Source organism: Talpa occidentalis, unplaced genomic scaffold, assembly GCF_014898055.3.
Source record: "Talpa occidentalis isolate TD23 unplaced genomic scaffold, MPIMG_talOcc4v2.1 talOcc4.10, whole genome shotgun sequence".
NCBI lineage: Eukaryota > Metazoa > Chordata > Mammalia > Eulipotyphla > Talpidae > Talpa > Talpa occidentalis.
In genome coordinates this window covers 86,508,626-86,529,340 of record NW_023600993.1, presented here as the reverse complement: position 1 = coordinate 86,529,340, position 20,715 = coordinate 86,508,626, and the positions used below count along the sequence as shown (strand labels likewise).

Sequence of the window (20,715 nt, the reverse complement as noted above, 5' to 3'; positions counted from 1 at the left end):
TTGAATCCAAAGGGCTTAAAATAGGGGAGGGGGCCTCCCTGGTGGCGCAAGGGGTTAAGTCTCAGCACTATGAAGCTATCCACAGCCTCTGCAGCACATCCCCAGCCAGGGAGCTGCCACAGGGCGAGGCAGACCTCTCCTGACTCCTGGCTGCTCCCCACAGCAGTGTACTTAGGTCAATCTGCCTGTTCTGTCCCCCACTCTGTCGCTGGTGAATCCTCTCACCCCCCCACACCTCTGGCCTGTACCCCAGCTCTTGTATGCATAAATAAATCTTAAAAAAAAAAAACAAAACAGAGGCTGGATCAGACAGTCCACCTTAGAGTGTCTTAAACAGACTTGTGTGGACCCCCCCCAGCTACTCACCCCACCTCCCCTCCATTTTTAAGTTCATCAAAGCCATTTTTTACCCCTCTCCCTCCATTCTCACCCCCTCTTCAATCCATCCTCCCACAGCAACTAGATGAGCTTTTAAAACATTAACCCCAATGTGAGTCCTGCGTCAGACTCACAAGTTCTTGTACCCTGAATAAAGCCTAAGACTCACCATCTTCCCCAGCCCCAGCATTCTGGCCCTCACTTTAGATCCAGTCACAGCAGGTCCTGCTCCCTCCCGTCTCAGGCCTTTGCCTATTCTGCCCCATGGATGTTCTGTTTCATCTTCAGTTAACTCCTACTTAGCATATAGCTTGGCTCAAGTACCACCTCTTCCAAGCTTTCCGATGTTCTCATTTGTGTCTCTTCCACCAGACCCTGAGAACCTCATGGAGGAAACACATTATCCCCAGAACCAAAAGTACCTGACACAGAGTAAGTCTGTTGTAATTATTTGTTGTATGTTTACAAAGGCCCAGAAACATCTGGAAAGAACACAGCAAACTAATCGGAGTGGTCTCTTGGGCTGGGGAAACACAGGGAGTTCACTTACTGCTTCCCATACTTCTGAGTATTTCTGACTTTACATAATAAAATTATTTATTGAATGAATGTTTAATTAGGACAAAAATGGTGAAGGGGGTTTTCCTGGGGCTGTAAGCTTCCAATAAAATTAAACTAAGAGGGGACAAAGAAAAGGGAAATAGAGAGTGGGCATAACCCCATCAACCTTGGCTTTTCCCACCCCCAGATTTGCTGGCAGTTATACAACTCAAAACCTGACCCAAACACCATCAAAATATTTATTAAAACCAAAGCAGAAGAAAACAGAGCTGTTAGGAAGACAAATCAAAGTGCAGATTGGAAAGTGGGGCACAGCAAGAAGTGGGGTGGAGGGTGATATGTCAAATGCCACAGGAGGGGCTCCTGTGATCTGGGCGGCAGGGAGGCCCTTCATCCACCCCTCCTGCCCCACTATCAGTGACATTCCCCCACACACCTTTTTCATCTCATGTCCATCCTAGGGAGCTGCTGGGGTCCCTGGGGAGGGCCTACCCACCCACTCCACCCACCCATGGCTGTTGATCTGTTTCCTTCCCTCACTTTCTCAATAAATAAACCGTTCAGGCATCAGTTCCTTCAGAGTAGGGCAAGAAAACAGCTTTGTGGGCCACTGCCCTCACTCAGGGGTATAAGGAGTTGGGAAATCTACCCCACATCCCTCCTATCAGTTGCTGGTGCCCCAGGCTTGCCAAAGAGGCCTTGATAAATAAATAACGCTCCATTAAAGCTTCAATCAGAAAAACCTTTAAGACGACAGAAGTGCTCTCACTGTCCTGCAAAGAAGCAGGCCAAGGCCTTGCCACCTGGCCTGGTCAGCGCACAGGATTCTGGGGGCGGGTGGCCAGCCTAGGCCTCCTGGGGCCCCTGGAGCAAGGAGACCAAAAGTGCAGTTAGAGCCCCCACCACGCGCACACATGGACTCATGCACACACACGTGGACACACTGGGGCGTGTTTTCAGTGCACACGCAGTTGTGTTCACCTTCATTCCCCGGGACATGCACACATACATGCTCACACGCCACTCACCCTTGCATACACACTGGGTGGTGGGCGCATGCACATACACACCATAAACAGAATCCTCCCCTTCCTGGCTTGCTCAGTCTCCTGCCCATAGCCAGACCCCAGAGCTAGAAGAATCTGGAGATAAGGGGAAGGGGTATAAATAAAACGTTTCCAATCAGGCTGGGAAGACAACCAGGGGCAGGGGGTTCCAGGGTTGCAGAGATGGGATGGACATCTCAGAAAGCCCTGTTCCCCCTAAGCCCTGTCAGAAATCCAGGGGAGTGAGGTCCCCAAAGTCACAGTCGAAGAGGTCTCTGATGCCCTCGCCCTCCTCAAGGCCAAAGTGGTAGTCAAGAGCCTCATGGGGCGGGGACAGGCTGATGAACTCCTCAGGGAGGAGGTTGGAGAAGTCTTCCCGCACATGCTCCAGGAGCGAGTCGGTGGCCACCAGCGGGGACAGGCGGTCCTCATCCACAGGGGCCCTCAGGCCTCCCATCCGTGACAGCAGAGGCTCTGGAAGACAGGGAAGCATCGCTAACTGGGGATGCCCCAGCAGGAAAGACAAAGGCTGCTGTCATACCTGCCCACCCACCAGGGAGAGGGACCTGTCCCACCTCAAGCACCTACACTTTACCTACCTTGTTCCAGGCTAAGTAGGGACTGACTGGGATCCGGGGGAGGAGAAGAGGAGGGAGATGGTGGTGGCGGCACCGTGGTCGCAGGGTCAGCTGGCCTGTCCTCCTCCCCAGCAGCTGTCCCCTGGGGTGATGGAGTCTTTCCAGGGCTGATCCCACCTACATTCTCCTCAGGGCACAGGAATACGTCGATGGGGCCTTGATCACTCTTAAGGGAGATCTGAAAGTTCTGGGTGGAGGCAGCAGGCAGGGTAAATGAGGCTCAGCTGAGCACCAGCCCTGCCCTGCCAATCCTGGTCAGGCTTAGAGTACTAAGTCTCACCTCAGAGGAGTCTGTGGCTTGGAGCTGGGTCTCGGGAGGGGCCTTGATCACCATGACCATCTGCTCTGAAGGATCTGCAATACTACGAAGGTCCTGGCAGGTCACATAGGCCAGAGTTGGTGGAGTCAAGGACATGATCTTGAACCTCTGGGTACTACCCTCTCAGACAATTCATAAGGCAAGCCCATACCTGCCTAGTCACACCTATCCTTTCCCCGCCCCTACCTGGCACACAGCTGGTGTTTGAACCTCAGTTTCCACATCTGTACAATAAGACCATTCTACCTATCCAATCCCAAGGTAATAATGGCTGCCCACAATAAATTCATGTACATTGCTCAACACAACTCCAGGACTAGTGCTGAGAGTTTATTTTATTGTTATTTTTGGTGAAGAAAATCAATTTTCTATAGTTTATTTCAACCTAAATAAAAAGTGAATTTACTTAGAAATAGAAGAAATTAATTTTTACCTATGATCTTGCTGTCAATTAGTGATTACATCCAGAATTTTTAAAAATAATTTGGGTATTCACTAATACGGGGTATTTTAAAAGAAATATTTATGTGAAAGACAAATAAAAATTATCTGTAACACTGAAATTACAACCATGTATGAATGACTGCACTAAATAAGAATGTTTGTGACTGATGGTACTAGCTCACTAGCTTGTTTTAATCTATGGAATTGAGAATGATTCTCCTCCTTTCACTGATGAAGCTGAGGCCCAGAGAGGTTAAGTAATTTGTCCAACGTCACACACGAGTGCTGAGCCAGGATCTGCATCCAAAGCCCAGGGTCACCTCTCTAGTCCCACGTGGTGGGGGCTTCACTATACCCCAGGTCTGCTCTCTACAGCTGTGTCTGGCCAATCCAAGGATATCGCTGGCTTTCGGGATCTTCTGAAAGCAGCCGTAGCTGCGTGGTACAGACGTGGATCAGATGGTCCAGCTGTCGTTCATTCTCCTGCAGTTGCTGGAGGTCCTGAGTTAATTCTTCAAGCCGCCCACTGATCCCCACTGCTGCATGGTTGCCTCTGTAGGGAGGCAGCAGAGAGAGTTAGCAGTTCTTGACCCAGGAGAGGTGACCCTCAGCACCCCGCCTGCTTCTGCCTCTCTTCTATGAGACCCAGAGGAGCCCTTCCCCTTTCTACTCCTCAACTGGGAGACAGCAAAGCGCTGAAGCTGGCACACTGGCAGGGGGTTAAAGTCACATCTGAATGACTGTAAACGCCACATATCCCTCAGCAGGGGCTGCAGAAGTACATGATGGCACAGACATACCATGGATACTACACAGTTGTAAAAAAAAAAAAAAGGGGCAGGCATGACTTAGATGTACAGACATGAAAGTATCTCTAAGACATGTTACAGGGGTGGGGGAGATGCAGAAAGGGATCCTCTACCAAAAATTAAAAACATTTATCAAACAGAGGAGGTGACAAGGGGGAAAAAAAACAAGCATTAACAAGAGTAAAACAACCACCCTAGGCATATCATTAATAACAACAGAAGCCAGAATAGTAGTTACTTGGACGTGTGAGGGGCGGGCTATGACTGGGAAGAGGCACAAGGAAACTTTCTTCGATGCTGGAAATATTCCCTATCTTGATCCAGATGGTGGATATCCAGGTGAAGAAATACATAAAGCTGTGTTGAGCTGGTTATGTCAGATTTGTGTACTTTTCTGCATATACCACTGAGGGAAGCCAACCTGTCCTCTCTAGGCCTCAGTTTCCCCAACTATAAGCTGTGGCTGCAGGCAACTACCGTATCACTGTCAGCTCCAGGCTGGTATGGGCAGAAATGTCTGCCCGGGTCCTGCTTGGCTAGTACCTACAGCCATTGGATGTGGTTCTTGGACTTCTTGGTGATGAGATGGATGCCTTCAAGGACATTGGTGATATCGTAGATGCGGCGTTTCTGCACCTTCAGCACCTCAGCTGCCCAGTTCAGGTCGACAACACCATCAGCTGAGCGGCTCAGCAGCTCCAGGAAGCGTTTGGTGGTTAGATTCAGTGATGTCTCATAGCGTGACTTCTCCCCTGGGGATTTCACACCTGGGGGAGAGGAGGCCAGGCGAGGCAGGTTCCCTCAGCACCATCACCCCCCGCCAGGCCCACCTTGCTGTCAGTATAGGGCAGGTAGATGGAGGTGGGGTGGACATACGGCTTCTTCCCAATTGGCAAGGACAAGCAGGGAGACCCTGTGGCTGAGGTCTGCCAACCACAGCATGCTTCCAGATGGGGCACTCCCCACCCCCAGAATCTGGAGATGTCATGCCTGGCAGCCACTCCAACAATCCTCCAGGGTCCCCAGAGACGTGGCTCAGGCCCAGATCTGACACATCAATTTAGTTAGCAAACATATTTATCTGTCCACACAGCCAACCTAGGCCCTGTCATGGGCCTGCCCCAGCCCAAGCTCTGTGGATACCTTTTCCTGGGTGGCGGCCTCGTCCCCGGGTTGGCCCACCGTTCTCGGCGAGGTACTGATGGTCAGTTTCCAGGTCCAGCCTCCGCTTCACCTGGGACAAAGATAATGGGAGGATGCCCAGTAACCAGGAGAGTGAGGTCATACGAGACCTGTCCAAGGGTTTGGTGCTCCTGGGCCACTACCTGCCTCAGTTTCTCTATCAGGATCACTAAGTTTGTGAGAAGATCCTAGGGGACATATCCTGTCACAGAGAACACTTAACTGAAAGGCAAAAGAAACATGAGTTCAAGTCCCAGCCCCACAGCTACATCCTCAGGGGCCTGTGGTAGTTGTAAAATATATCCACAAGTTGTTGATACTCCTTTCAAAAATTAGAGCCCAACTTTCCATTCCTTAAATATGGCCCCAATGTGGTAACTGGTGGAAGTGATGGCATGTGACCTCTGAGGCTGGGTTATAGATGCACTCTATATTGGATCACTCCTCCCCAACAGCCAATATCCAACACCCTCCTCCTCCCAATATGGGTAAGGTTAGAAGCAAATCCTCCAACCCTAGTCACGCCTTCTGGTAACTTGTAGGTTGCAAACATTCTGGCTTCAATCTCAGAGAACCTGAGCAAGAAGCACCCACTTAGGGCCTCCCCGGTGGCGCAGCGGTTAAGCGCTGGGTTGCGATGCTGCCTGCAGCCTCTGCAGCGCCGGTTCAATCCCCAGCTGCTCCCCGGCCACCGGAGGAGGGTCCCACATGGCACGCAGACCTCTTCTGCCACCCGCTGCTCCCCTCAGCAGTGTACTCCGGTCACTCTGCCTGCTCTGCTCCCCGCTCTGGTGAATTCTCTCACCCTCCCGCGCTTCTGACTGTACCCAGTGCTTGTATAAATAAATAAAAATAAAACAAACAAATAAATAAAATAAATCTTTAAAAAAAAAAAAAGAAGAAGAAGAAACACCCACTTAAATTCCTGAACCACAGAAACTATCAGGTAATAAATTTGTTCAAAACCATTCAGAAGTGGCCTAGCAGTTCAGTCTCAGAGCTATCACCGCTACGACCTGAGTTCAATTCCGGCTGGGGAGCTAATCCACATGGCCCACCAGACCTCTCCTGTCTCATCCGCTGTTCCCCTCAGCAGTGTATTTCAGTAGATCCTCCTGTTCTGCTCCCCACTCTGTCTCTGGTGAATCCTCTCCAACCCCCGCACCTCTGTCTTACACCCTAGTTATAGGCAAAAAACAAAAAAAAAAAAACCCACCCAAACATTCAGGAGAGAGGTGTCTTGGGCAAGTCACTCCCCTCTTTGGTTTCTCACTAACTGAACATGGCAGCAGCTGGGGCTGACCACATGCTTTGCATACATTAGTTCATCCCATCCTATGGCTGGCAACACAGTAATGGCCGAATTTTAGAAACAAAGCTAGTCAAGGACAGAGAGATACACAGTCATATAGACAGGAAGTGACAGAGCCTGGGTTACCACCTGGGAAGCCGATTTAGTTCAAACACTTGAGGATGACCAAAACCACCCTGGAAGTCTCAGTTATCTCAAACACAACCTAACCAAAATAAAATGAAGCCTCCCTAACCCCATTCACAAGTCTTCTGAGCTGGACTCTCACCCATTTCTGCTCACTGCCCTCATCACCTCCAGGGGCACTAAACTCCCAGACACCATAGCCACCTTTCATATTCAGCAGTCTCTGTCCAGCTGTCCCCTCGGCCTCAATATCCTCATCTGCCATTGCTTCTCCACATGAACTTTTGCTGGGACATGTATTTTCACAAATCTGTGCCTCCAAACCTTAGCCTATGCTTAGTCCCCTCTCTAGTTTGCCCTTGCCTGCCTCCCTTTCTACCACCTTTCACACATTCCTGCCATCTCTGTGGGCAAGAAGCATATCCATCACCCTGTCCTGCAATAAAGACTGTCTCTTTTCAGTTTCCCTCTGAACTGCCTCAAACCCAACCTTTCCCCACCACTGTCTCTCATGACAAATTTCTGCAGATTTGTGCCTCACCAGGAAGCCAAGACGTCCCCAGAAGTGGGGGTGGGTTTAAATAATCTCTGCATTCAATGTCTAGCCTAGGACCTGGCCATCAACAAATGTTTGCTAAGAGAACCTCCACAGGCTGAGAGACCCACACTCCTGCTTACATACACATTCATGACTCCCCTCTGCACCCTAGGGACAGAAGAGCTAACATGTACTCAGTGTTCCCAGTGTACTGAGCACCACCAAGCAAATGCTTTACCTACATTCACTCAATCACCCTGTGACAAATACTCTCGTGGTCTCCACTTCTTGAGAAGCCACCTTGACAGGTCACAGGCTGGCACTCTGCAAAGTGGAACCCTAACAGGCTGGCTCACAGCCACATTCATATGCATTTGTCCCACCTCTCTAGAGCCCAGTCTAGAAGCCAAACCCTCACAACCAGAATGTACCCTCTCTAGCCTCACCTCCAGGGCCTGAAACTTAACATGTTCCTATCAACTACATCCCTCACCTTCTTCCTGGGCCCCTTCCTGAAGCCCCTTGCCAGTATCACACTGTAAAACAAGGATGCACTATATCCCTGGCAGTCCCTTTGAGCCTGAAACTTATCTTCAGCCTAAAGTTCAGCTCTCATAGGATAGGACCCACATCCCAGGGCCTGCTGAGAACTTGTCATTTAGTTGAAAGGATACAGGTCCTAAACTAGTACCCACGGGGGACAGGCCACTGGGACAGATGAGATAAGCCAGAAGACACACCCCACCACTCATTAAGAGGGAAGGACTCTGGGCTTCCTTCAAGCTCTATATGGCTCAGGAGTTTTGGGTTGGTCCCACCACTCACTAGCTGAATGATAGGGGAAAGTGCTAACATGTCTAGGCCTCAGCTTCCCTACCTGCAAAAGAGGGAGGCTGCTGAGGTTCAGAGTTAATTGGGTAAAGTGTTTGGCACAGAGCCTGACATACAAAATAGTCTCAAAACAATGGTGGCTGCTAATGTTGTTATTATTATTAGCATCTCAGTGATTCCGGAAGGAAGGCAGCACTGGGCATAAGGCCAAAGGGAGTAGGGGAGACTTGCGGAGATGCCTGAGGGACCAGCTGCCACCCAGGCCCCTATCAGTGGTTGGGCAGCTTCCTTGCCCAGCGCCTGCCTCACCCCTCCCACTGCGCCAAGCCCCCTGCTGTGAGACCCTCCAGCCTGGCCAACCCCTGCCCACGCTCTTGTGCTCCACCTTCACCCACAGGCTGTACCAGTCAAACTGGTCTCCACGCCCTATCCTGCAGCCCACAGGTCCAACATCCAGGTCTCCACTCCCTTCTCCCCCAGCAATTCAGCCACCTCTTCTGGGCCCCCCAGTCTGACTGGTCTTGAGCCTCTTGCTGCTTGGGAAGCACTTTACCAAGGCATCTCCCTGGGATGTTCACGCTTTCCTGACACTGGGGCCTCTCAGCTCCGAGAGGCCCAACTGGCCCAGTACTTCCACTGAGGCCCAGGGGTCGGCCTGCCTGATTAATGAGGTTCCATAGCAACCAGGGCCTGGGAGGGTGGAGGGTGGCAGATGGAAGGACAGGCAAGGGAGGGGATCAGCAGCTGGCCCAGACACCCGCCCCTGCAGAGAAGGCCTCCTAGCCAGGAGGCCTGTCCCCAGAGGGCCTGAGGGCCAGACCTGCACCTGGCAGTTAGCATCCAGGCAGGAAGCAGCATCTCTCCAATGGTTCTTCAACCATTGGCCCCAGGGCTCCCTCCTCCATTTCCCTCCCCAAACAGCCATGCCCACCACCCACCCACAGGTTCTGGTCTGAAGCCAAAATGCCTCCGTTAAAATCCCAGTCCCACCACTTGGAGTCACGTGACCGGGGGCAAGTCACTTCCCTTCTCTGTCTAGGTTCAGACGAGCACAGTGACAACAGAGCTCACAGCACGGCTGAGTTCTAGTTGGCTTTGCGGCCGCCAGGGGTCTGGGATGCAGTAAGCGCTAGTCGAATTCACGCGAGCCATGACGATCACAATCTGACCCTCGAGCATCTCGGCTTCAGCGAGGAAGCCCGAACCCCAGAGCACAGAAGCAAACCCAGATTAGCCCGAGGTCACCCCGCAACCAGGGCGGGGCCCCGAGGCCCAGCCCAGGCTCGGCACCGCCCAGTCGGGACGCGGGACGCGTCGGCCCTGCCCCCCAGCCCCCCACCGACCCCAGCCGCCTGGGGGTTCGACCCGCGCCCCGCCGCGCCCCGCCGGGGTCCGCGCGAGGAGCCCCGCCGGCGCTCCGGCCCGGGGCCCCTGCTGTCCGTACCGGCGGGCGACCGAGCGCCGGGCGCGGCGCGCTGGGTGTGGGCCGGGGCGCCTGCGGCGTAGCGAAGAGCAGCAGGTCGGGGTCGCGGGGGCCGGCGGCGGGCGCGGCGGGGGCCGGCGGGGCGCTGGCGTCCTGCGCCGTGGAGATGATGACGATTTGCGAGGAGTCAAGCAGCCGCAGCGCGCCGGCCCCGAGCAGGGCCTCCAGCGCCGGCGCGCAAGGGCCGCCCGCGGGGGCCCCGGCCACGGCCATGGCGCTCACGGCCCGCGCGACCCGGGGGGCAGGCGGCGGCGGCGGCGCGGGCCCATGGCGTCGGGCCGCGGCGAGCGCTCGATCCCACCTCGGATCCCGCTCTGCCCCCGGCCGGCGCAGCCTGCAAAGTCCCAGCCACTTTTACGCGCCAAATCCTTTTTGCCGCGAAAGAGCCACGAGCCGCCGAGCGCCGCCGCTATTGGCTGTCCTGGATGTGACGGCAGCAGCGGCGACGCCGCCTATTGGCTGCAGCGCGCCGGGCCGGCGGCCGAGGGAGGGACGGGGCGGCGGCGCGAGGCGGCGCGGCCAATTGTGGAAGCGGGCGCGCGCAGGCTTTGTCGGGGCGGTGCCCGGCGGGTCGCCTTCCCCGCCCCCAGCCCGTGGCCCGGGCCCCGCCCACCACCCCGCCCGCCACACCCCAGCTGCCGAGCTCGCTGAGGTTCCTCAGAACGGAGCATCCAGGGTGCTCTTCTCGCCGCCAGCAGGGCCCACGTGACCCCCAGAACACACACGCACACGCGAACCCCACCTGTAGCCGCAACACCCTCAGTCCGAATCTCCGAAACCGCCTCTCAGTTTTTTGAATTCTCAGGCCTGCCTTCAAAGCCCCAATAACATCTCCCAGCCTCAATTTGCAGCACCTATGTCATCTTTCCTATCTTGTGCACCCCAGTCCTTTCACCCAGAGCCCAAGCAGAAGTTCTAGCCCAATAAAGCTTGGAACTTTTATACAAATCCTATTTTCTAAGAGATTTATTTATTTATGCATAGGAGAACTGGGGTGTAGGCCAGAGGTGGGGGGAGGGCGGAGAGGATTCACCAGAGACAGAGTGGGGAGCAGAACAGGCAGATCTACTGAAAGACATTGCTAAGGTGGGCAGTCGAGGAGACAGAAGAGAGGTCTGCTGTGCCATATGTGGGTCAGCTCCCGGGCCTGTGGGTTAGTTCCCTGGCCCGGGGTAGAAATCAGGTGGCAAAGGCGATAGCATCTTAGCGCTGTCTTAACCCCAGCATCACCAGGGAAGCCCCCAAATCTCATTTTATTTTTATTTTTTAAAATATTTATTTACTTACGCATACAAGAGCTGGGGTGCAGGTGACAGGTGCAGGTGGGTTAGAGGATTCACCAGAGACAGAGTGGGGAGCAGAACAGGCAGATCTACTGAAATACACTGATGAGGGGAGCAGCAGTTGAGACACCTGCTGCGCCATGTGGGTTGCTCCCTGGCCAGGGGGTTGAACTTGTCCTGCAACAGCTGGTGATAGCTTGATAGCACTGTCTTTGACCCCTGCGCCACCAGGGAGGCCCTTCAGTTTTCTTATCTATAAAATGGAAACATTGCCTTGGCCCTTTCCAGAATTGCCATGAGAATGACAAACAAAGGGATCTGAAACTTTTATAAATTATGAGATGGTTTAGGAAAGGAGCAGTTTGTGAAATTACTCATATCAAATCCTGTATATGTCAGCACTAGACGGGACCATAGAGTCAATGATAGAAAAATTGAGGCTGATTGAGAGTTGGGACCTTTTGAAGACAGCCAGTGATAGAATCTGGGCTGTACTGGATTCCCAGCTCTGGAGTTAGCCTGTCTCCTTCTCCCCAGACAGTGAAGCTACCACTAAAATGGTAGCTCTTATTCAAAATAGCCAGGCCTTGGGGACTTCCTGGTGGCGCAAGGGGTTAAGACGCAACTTATGAAGCTTACCTCAGCCACTACAGCACAAGTTTGATCCCTGGCCAGGGAGGTGACCCACATGGCACAGCAGACCTCTCCTGACTCGCCTGCTGCTCCCCTCAGCAGTGTATATCAGTCAATCTGCCTGTTCTGTCCCCTACTCTGTCTCTGGTGAATCCCCTCACCCCGCAAAACTCTGGCCTGTATCCTGGTTCTTGTATGTATAAATAAATAAATCTTTAAACAAACAAACAAAATAGCCAGGCCAGCCCCTCACAGAGGGTGAGAAAAGTCAGCAACACTCCCATTCCAGATGGAGTTTCCTTTTGTTACATCTTCTCAAAGTTTCTAAAAAAGCATAAATTCTTCTCATACCCGATAGTCATTCAACAAACATTTATTGAGCACCTGTCACATGCCAACCACTATTCTGGTTGCTGGAGAAAGAAGACCGATAGTGCTACTATTGGCCCAATAAGGAAACTAAGGCCAGAACATGAGCTTATATAGCAGATGAAAAGGCTATTACTGAGACTCAGGGAGACCAACGCCAGGGATATTCCAGAGATCTACTCTCCCCAAAGTACTCAAATACTGCCCAGATAGAAGCAGGTGCCCATCTTCCCACAATCCCTTTCTTGTCCTGCTGCAGCAGAAAGGAGTGAAGACCAGAATGCCCAATGTGAAAATAAGAAAGAGATAAGGGGGCCTCCTCTGGTGGCACAGGCGGTTGAGCACAGCGCTGTGAAGCTGTCCGCAGCCTCTGCAGCGCGAGTTCGATTCCCAGCCAGCCGGTGAGAATCCCACATGGCACGGCAGACCTCTCCTGCCTCGCCTACTGCTCCTCTCAGCAGTGTATTTCAGTCAGTCTGCCTGTTCTGTTCCCCGTTTTCTCTCTGGTGAATCCTTTCACTGTCCCGCACATCTGGCCTGTACCCCGGTTCTTGTATGCATGAATAAATAAATCTTAAAAAAAAAGAGATAGATAAGGGGGCCTCCCTGGTAGTGCAAGGGGTTAAGACGCAATCTATGAAGCTAACTGCAGCCTCTGCAGCACGAGTCCAAATTCCGGCCAGGGAGCAACACACATGGCTCAGTAGACCTCTCCTGACTCGCCTGCTGCTCCCCTCAGCAGTGTATTTCAGTCAATCTGCCTGATCTGTCCCCTACTCTGTCTCTGGTGAATCCTCTCACCCCCCACACCTCTGGCTTGTACCCTCATTCTTGTATGCATAAACAAATAAATCTTTTTAAAAAAAGAGAGAGATAAGGGCCTTCTGTATCTATTAATATCCACTTGAAAACTGCAAAGTCCTGCTAGATGGGGCCTCTTGGCCCCAAGCCTGGCGGATCCTGACAAAGCTGTTCTCATATTGGTAGACTTCCAAAAAATCCACAATTACTGGGCAGCCACTTTCATTGATGATTTCCTTTCAACCTGATAATACTCTAAGTGAAGCTTGATTATCCATATGGTGCAGGAGGAGGCTCAGAGAGGCACTCACAGCTCAAGGTCACACAGCAGAATTGAGATGGGAACTTAGCCTCTTCCATTGCAAAATCCAGGGCCTGCGCTTCATGCTGCCACCCTCTGTAAATACCTCCAGAGCCAGGGCTATCAAGATTATACTGTGTGGTTTCCAAAAGGTATTATCAATGGCGGTTTTACTAGTAGGTGCTCACCCCCATCACCACTGCCAATAACTTCTTACTCCAAAGGGGCAGAAGATCCCGGGCTCATGATCCTCTATGTGGAATCACCTTTCCCTTAATTCTTCCCAAGAGGCAGGATGCTGCAGAAGTGATAGCATAAGTTTCCAAATCAGGTGGACGTAAATGGGAATCTTGTTCTGTATGGTGAACAAGTAATTTATTCTTCTGAATCTTACTCATTCAATCCACAGATATTTACTGAGCACCTATGTCCCAAACATTAATGCTAAGTGGCCGGGGAGACAGCTGGAAGTAAAACAGACCTATCTCACACCTAGCGCTCACAGTCCAGTGAGAGAATCTGATTTACTTCTGTGCACCTGTGCAATATGGTCATTAAAAAGTATGATGAGACACAAGTAATTCAAAGCCATTTATTCCACATAGAGACCACCTCCCCTAAACATACATTCTTAGTTTAAAAAGAAATATCAAAACGTGAACATCCCATCATTATAAGAAGTGCATCATTGGGAGAAATGATATATGGCGACCTAATTTTATTAAGAGGCACAGAGATATCCATTGTTGAGTTCTGGCAGAGGGAAGTGGGGAGTTTTATGTCCACAACATCACTTTCATCTTGAAGGATCCCTTGTTTCGATACTGAGTTCTCTGTTTGACTGACAGTTTACTCTCCCTGGAGATGCTGTCATTGTGCCAGTTGTGGCCTGAATACAGGTCTCTTACCCATCCAAGAGGAGCAAGCATTGGAATTCAGACAGATCCCAACTCTGTGGCTTCCTGGTGCGATAACCTTGAAGGACTGATTTATCTTCTTGAAGAGCTTTGCTTGCCTAATCCATACAGCATAGGGGGATACAGTTCCTTTATGATTCAGGTGTCCAACCAAGCAGAGTTTGCATACTGGCCCACAGGTGTGATTTTAATTTGCCCACAGAATATTTTTTTTTCTCAAACATTAATTAGCTTTAAGATTTTTTAAATTGGGAGCTGCTACATAAAAATTCAAATAGCTGGCTTTCTTTTGAAACAGTAGTTCTGGCAATACTAGCCAGGCTATCCTGGTACTAAGTGTGGTGCTATCCACCATTGAGCCAGAACCCTGACCCGCCAGGCCACCTTGTCTGACCTCGCTTGCCTCACTCAGTGACTTCGCTTGCTCTGCCATTCCAGATTTCTGAGTTTGCAAACTCTGATGCCTGCTCCTGATATAAGCACCCAATGAATGATAACTATTAGTGATATTAATACTGCCAAGGAACCAACCAACACAGCTCCTCCATGTTGCAGGAAACTAAAGGGAAGACAAGTGCATGGAAGAGCAGGAGAAGCGGGCATTTGTGGTGAAACATGAGGCACAGGGCTTAGTGCCAGCCAACAGCTGTCTGGTTGTGTGACCTTGACCAAGTCCTTGGCCAAGCATCAGTCCATATATTCAGTAGGATGTCAGCCAGATGGTCTGAGGTCCCATGAAAATGGAGAGGTCTCAGGTTGATCAGCAAGTCTGCCTTCCTCTAAACCTGTTATTCCCTGAGCTCATGCTCTGGAGACATCTCTCCTCTCCAAGTCTTATCCACTGCCACTTCCTTCCCTCACAAGCTCTGAGGAGAAGTTATGCTTTTCCAAGGAGAGCAGGAATACCAGACACAGCAGCTATGCTGGCCTGACCATGGCCACAATGAGGGGGAAGGGTGCCTTAAGACAGAGCGGCTTGGGGGTTTCATCTGTAAAATGGGGATGATAGTAATAATATTAATGGTAGTTTTTTTTAAAGGTTTATTTATTTATGCATATAAGAACTGGAGTGCAGGCCAGAGGTGCTGGGGGGTGAGAGGATTCACCAGAGACAGAGTGGGGAGCAGAGCAAGTGGATTGACTGAAATATACTGCTGAGGGGAGCAGCGGGCGAGACAGGAGAGGTCTGCTGCACCATGTGGGTCACCTCCCTGGCTGGGGATCAAACTTGTATTGCAGTAGCTGCAGATAGCTTCACAGTGCTGATGTTCAACCCTTCACACACCAGGGAGGCCCCTATTAATGATATTTTAATAATAGTTTACCTGACAAGGTTGTTGGAACTTTAACTGCATTATTAAAGTGCATAGAACAGTACCTGGCACGCAGAGAGCACTCAATAAATGTCAGCTGTTAGTAAGGATGAAGGGTGAGTCACTGAGGCAGCTTGCCTTCATCTCTTGACTTTTCCAAAGGAGAAAAGAAAAACTGTTCTTGTCAGGTTGCAAAATAGTTTTCACAAAGCAACCCCTACACTGCCTCCCAAGGTCTGTGAGGCACAGGTAGACACAGACAGGTGAAAATATGTTTGGGGGTCAGTGAAGTGAGCAGAGGTGACAACCCCATGTTCCATCAATTCTAAGCTTTTTTTTTTTTTTCTTATTTTAACATCTCTGAAATTGAGGGAAATTATATAAGCACAGCCAAGTCTTTTCTTTCTTGGGGGTCCAAAATAATATATTTGATCTTTGATGGCATCTTAGAAGTAATGAGACACAGGTGTGTACAAAGTGCCTGCCATGTCAAGGGTATTTTCAGGGTATTCTCCTGATCGTCAGCATCCCCAGCATATTCGAGGTTGGCCATGGTGGAGGAAGCAGCTTTCCCTCTTTTTTTCTCATTCTCTCACTGTCACCTGCTGACCTGCATTTGGTCCCAGGGTTGACAGGCACATGGCAAATGTTGTCAGGGAGGGGAGTAGGGAGGGCTCAGGATGGAAAGAAAAAGGCTTTTTATAATATATTAAGATATTCAGAGGGGAGGAGCCAGAGATTCCCCTCCACTCCCTTTTTTTAACAACAAAAAATCCCTGCTGGAAGCCAGAGTTATATATAAGCCAAACAGGCCAGGAAACCCAGCAGGCCTCCTGGAGCTGGCAATGAACCGAAACAGGGACATTGTGTCCAGGCCACTGGCTGGCGGAGGGGGCATTGTTAGGGCCTGGCCCTGTCTGGGAAGAGGGGGGTGGAGGGGACAGGGGGAGTGTGTTCCCATGACTCCCTGGGGAGTAACAACAATCAGGGCCAGCTGGGAAGCCTGCATGCCAGGGGCCCAGGGGGCGGGTGGCTGGCCCTGAAGGGGCCATGGAGGGCCATAGGGGCCTGAGGAGGCAAGGGGAGGGGGGGCAACGTCAGGGCCTGTTACTCAGCTGGGGGGACAAGGCTTAAGAAGAGGAAATGGTAGGGTCCTCCTCCCTCAGCACTACCTCCAAAGCCCTGTCCCTGAGTCTCACTCCAAACTGAACCCCATTATCTGTCGACTTCTCTACTACCCCATGGCTCCATCCTGTCTACTACTCCATGGCTTCATCCTGGTCCAGGACACCATGGCCTCTCACTTGGTCCCCTGCACTGTTCTCCGCACATGGGATCGCAACAGAAGGATTTTTCCAAAATGTAAATCACATCACCTCACTCCCCTGTTAAACCTCACAAAGGCTGCCCATCATACTTAGAAGAAAACCCAAACGCAGTACTCTAGGCCAAGCCAGCTCTTCTACTCCACCTCAGACACACCAAAGAGCCCCTCCTTGCACTGTCCCACAGCCGGCTTCCAGCTGGGCCCTGGAATGCTCTCAGCAGCTCTTCTAGCAGAACTCCCTTCCTCTACATCTTTGCCTGACTCCTCATCATTCAGGTCTCAAAGTAAACATCATCTCCTCAGAGAGGCCCTCCCTGGAAAATAAACCCTCTTGTTCTTCCCTTCCAAGCCATTCTATTACCCCGCCCTGCACGACTAACTTCATAGTACCAATCTCTCTCTGAAATGATCTCATTTGTATATTCATTGGTCAGCCTTTCCTCCCTAAACTATAAGCCCCAGATGGGCAAGAACAGATTTCTTTCTTTGTTGAATCCTAACTACCAATACCACCAGGTATTTAGTATTTAATAAGGACTCAGCCAGCTTTAGCCTTTATTTTATGACCCCCATGTTCAACGGTAAACAATGACAGCTGCAATTTGGCCAGGCTGGGAAGGTCACTCCTAAGCAGGAGTTCTGAATCTGGGTTCCATGAACCCAAATTCCATGAACTTGGACAGGAAAAAAAAAGACCTCTCTATTTTCACTGGCCTATAACTGTAATGTAACATTTCCTTCTATTCTGAATGTAACAAACCAGACCTATTAGCAGCATCTGGGATTTTAGAAATAGAAATCATCACTAGAAACCACAGCCGTTTCCATATCCTGTCACAACTGCTCCAGGGATCTTGACATGTTATTTATTCTTATTATACTTGCAAAATCATGGTAGTTTTGAATTTGCCACTAGATCTTGTTATTTAATGTGTTAAAAAGAACATATTTTACTAAAGCACAAAATTTTTTGAGTAGTTATTTGACATTCAATATAATTGTGAACTTTTGTAATTTTTTTTTTTAAGATTTATTTATTTATTTATTTATATAAGCACTGGGTACAGTCAGAAGCTTGGGAGAGTAAGAGAATTCACCAGAGCCAGAGCGGAGAGCAGAACAGGCAGACTGATGAAGTACACTGCTGAGGGGAGCAGCGGGAAGCAAGAGAGGTCTGCGCGCCATGTGGGACCCTCGGCCGGGGGCCAGGGATCGAACCAGCGCTGCAGAGGCTGTGGGCAGCTTCTCAACCCAGTGCTCAACAGCTGCGCCACCAGGGAGGCCCAACTTTTGTAATTTTAATACATAAAATATAAGATATGTATTAGGATTACAGAAAATTCCGATAAATAAAATACACTGAAATGTTTTACTTCATGGGTTTTAAAAACAGCATTCTGAGAAGCTTCCATGGGTCACCAGATGCCAAAGGAGTTCATGATAAACGTAAAAAAGACACCCTAAAAAAGGAGGCTTAAGAGAGCTGATGTGGCCTAGCCTTGATTCTTGTCTCAGCTGATGGCCAGCCCAGAGGAGAGGCTGAAGGGAGAAGTCGAAAGAGCAATGAGAATAAGGTTTCCACATAGGCCCTTCAACCTGCATGTCTATTCTACCTGGTTCTGTCTTGCTTATGAAATCAAGAGATCTGCCAGCAGCTTAGAGACCAGGCCTGGCACAGAAAGTAGGGAGCCCTCCGTTAGAAAGCCCTCTCTAAACAGCAGAGAGCCAAGCGACACCCCGTCCTGTGATCCTGACAGAGACCCTGAATACAATGAAACCTTCTCACCCACAATGCTCTGCAAGGCTGAAGTAAGACGAACTCTCTCCCTATGAATCTGAGACAAGAGGAAAAACCCAAGCATTTCTTTTTATAAACACCCTCTAATTCGTCAAAGAAGAAATCCATCTGAAGCACCAGATTGTGGCAACGTGGTTTCACTCCAGGAGGTGGAGCACAGCAGTGTTCTGGTTTGGGAGGGTTTCAGGTTTAAAGCCTGATTCCTATAAGCCCCAAATGTACTCACGGGAGTGGGAGAAGTGAACACTGTGGAAAGAAACGCCATCTCCAGGCTCCTTTCTGGAACCTGCGCTGAGGAAGGCGGGAGCAGCACACATCAGAGGCGGCAGTTTCTTGGCTTCCCACCCAGTGAATCATCATGGATCTCACGTGGGTCTACTGAACGATCTCTAATTTGGGAAAGGAGCTGCAGAAGGGCCCCAAATTAACTTCAGCTTTGTCTTTCCCCTTTCACTTGAAGTTGTGGACCTGATGGTTCACCTACAACAAGGTTCAGGAGTTCATCTTCACGTTAATGGCAGTAAGGGCCTGCCTGAGATATTTGGGGGTATGGGGGTTGGAGGGATCAGGTCAAAGAAAAAACTCACTTTTGGATCAATACCAGATTTACTAATCAAAGAGAAACCAAAGGCACAGAAGACAGAAGGAAATGTCAGAGTGGCTGAGATGGCAGGGCCATATGACAATGTCGTGAAAAAAGATGGCGGCCACGCCGAGGCTATTCAGGGAAGGCAGTCCTAGGAAGGCTCACAGTGAGGACCCCTGGCTGGGGAGGGGTTTTTGGGGGGAGCTTGGGTGTAGGAGGGAACCTGACATTTCCTGTTATACACTTTTCGTGTCATTTAAGTTTTGCACTGTTTATGCATTGCTGACTAATACAAATTATTTTTCACAGTTTTGCATGTCAGAAAACCTCATAGTCATGTAGCAGGTATTTAATAAATGCACATCATACCACGCTGCTGTTTCAGGAACTAACTGTTAATGGAGTGCTTTCTGTGTGCCAACGGCCCTTTGGCACTCCCTGTCGAACAGATCTTAGGAAATGGAGGCTCAGCTAGGAGGCAACAGAGTGGGGACTCCTCCCAGGCCTGCTGGAAGCCAGAGAGCTACAAGGACCACACCGCCTTCCTCCCTGGAGTGAGCAGTTGGAGGCACCAGATGCTCTGGCAGGATTCAGAGAGATGCCATCTGTGAGGGAAACCTATTCTTAGAGAGCAGAGACAATCAGTGGTGAAGCCGACCAACCCGCAGCAGTATGGGGGGACATCAGGAGGGCAGGCAGCCAAGGTTTTACCTTCATCTGGGTGCTAGGGGGCAGGACAGGCGAAGAGCAGGGTGTACTCAGTTCTTATGACCATGCTTTCATCTACATTTGGACATTATATTAGAAGTAACAGCAAACATTTACTGAGTGCTCACTTTACATGCGTCATATCATTTGATCTTCCAGATTACCCTGTGAAGAAGTGCATTCTATTAGAATGCCTAATTTACAGATGAGGAACAGAGGCACAGAATGGCTAAGTCACTTTCCCAAGGAAACTGGCTGAGCCCAGGCACTCTGGCTCCAAAGCCTAGTCCCTAACCATCATGTTAGAGTGCCCTTTAACTGGCTGCACCACAGGCCAATTTTAGTTTTGGTTTCCCCAAGAGCATACCCCAAGACAAGGATTTGAGTGCAAGTGGTTTGCATGGAAAGTGGTCCCATGAATCATAGGTAGGGGAAGGAGGAAGGGGGATGGGGAAAGAGGAGGTATCAAACAAGTGACCATGGTGGGAAGCCAGAGTTCAGTCCTGCTGGGCACCCTGGGAGCCAGTATGGATCATGCACCTCAGAGTTCCCCCATCCAGTGATACACTGGAGGAAGGGTACAGGTGTAGGGGTATTCAACAGTCATGGCTAAGAGCTGTTTCTGGGATATGTTAATCCTTCAGCACTGCAGGCCTGCTATGGGGCAGCAGAGCAAGTGCCAGTAGCTAGCTAGAGTCTCGGGCAGAAAGACACAGGGGTGGCACCTAGAAAAGTTGGCTGGTATGCGCTGAAGACATAAGTTAGAGGGGACATGGATCACATAAGTTAGAGGGGCACTTCCACATCTGCTAAAAAGCCTGCTTGCTAGTGGCCACCTTCTCCCTTCCCGATACCCTTAAGATCTCATTCAGACCTTATAGAGTGAATTGGTGGTCTTTAGGACCACCTTATCCAAAGTTGTAGTATAATATCATGGTAGAGAACACTGTTAGAAGCAGACATAACCCTGCCCTGACTACCTAAACATTCTGCAACTGTCTCCCTATTTGTC

At 50.5% G+C, this 20,715-nt stretch overlaps 1 protein-coding gene across 2 annotated transcripts; it reads right to left on the bottom strand.

Moving 5' to 3' along the window:
- Positions 1 to 758: 758 nt before the first annotated feature.
- Positions 759 to 18,674, bottom strand: E2F1 (E2F transcription factor 1). Of its 2 annotated transcripts, none has more exons than XM_037496775.2 (7): positions 9,629 to 9,895; positions 5,339 to 5,429; positions 4,743 to 4,962; positions 3,787 to 3,939; positions 2,904 to 3,018; positions 2,585 to 2,810; positions 759 to 2,459 (listed from the first exon to the last, which is right to left on the bottom strand). In XM_037496775.2, the coding sequence occupies exons 1-7, from the start codon at positions 9,878 to 9,880 to the stop codon at positions 2,212 to 2,214; spliced, it is 1,305 nt and encodes a 434-aa protein (XP_037352672.1). In that variant the 5' UTR covers positions 9,881 to 9,895; the 3' UTR covers positions 759 to 2,211. The 2 variants fall into 2 exon arrangements, with proteins under 2 accessions (XP_037352672.1, XP_037352665.1); XM_037496768.2 differs by lacking the exon at positions 9,629 to 9,895 and adding an exon at positions 18,636 to 18,674 and having other exon boundaries at positions 763 to 2,459.
- Positions 18,675 to 20,715: the final 2,041 nt, after the last annotated feature.

Bases quoted from the DNA above. Each gene is read 5' to 3' on its own strand.
- E2F1 (XM_037496775.2), bottom strand. From the start codon at position 9,880: ATGGCCGTGGCCGGGGCCCCCGCGGGCGGCCCTTGCGCGCCGGCGCTG. The intron at 5,430-9,628 runs GTACGGACAGCA...TCTTTGTCCCAG, and splicing joins CGGCGCTCGGTCGCCCGCCG to GTGAAGCGGAGGCTGGACCT. The intron at 2,811-2,903 runs GTGAGACTTAGT...GCCTCCACCCAG, and splicing joins AAGCCACAGACTCCTCTGAG to AACTTTCAGATCTCCCTTAA.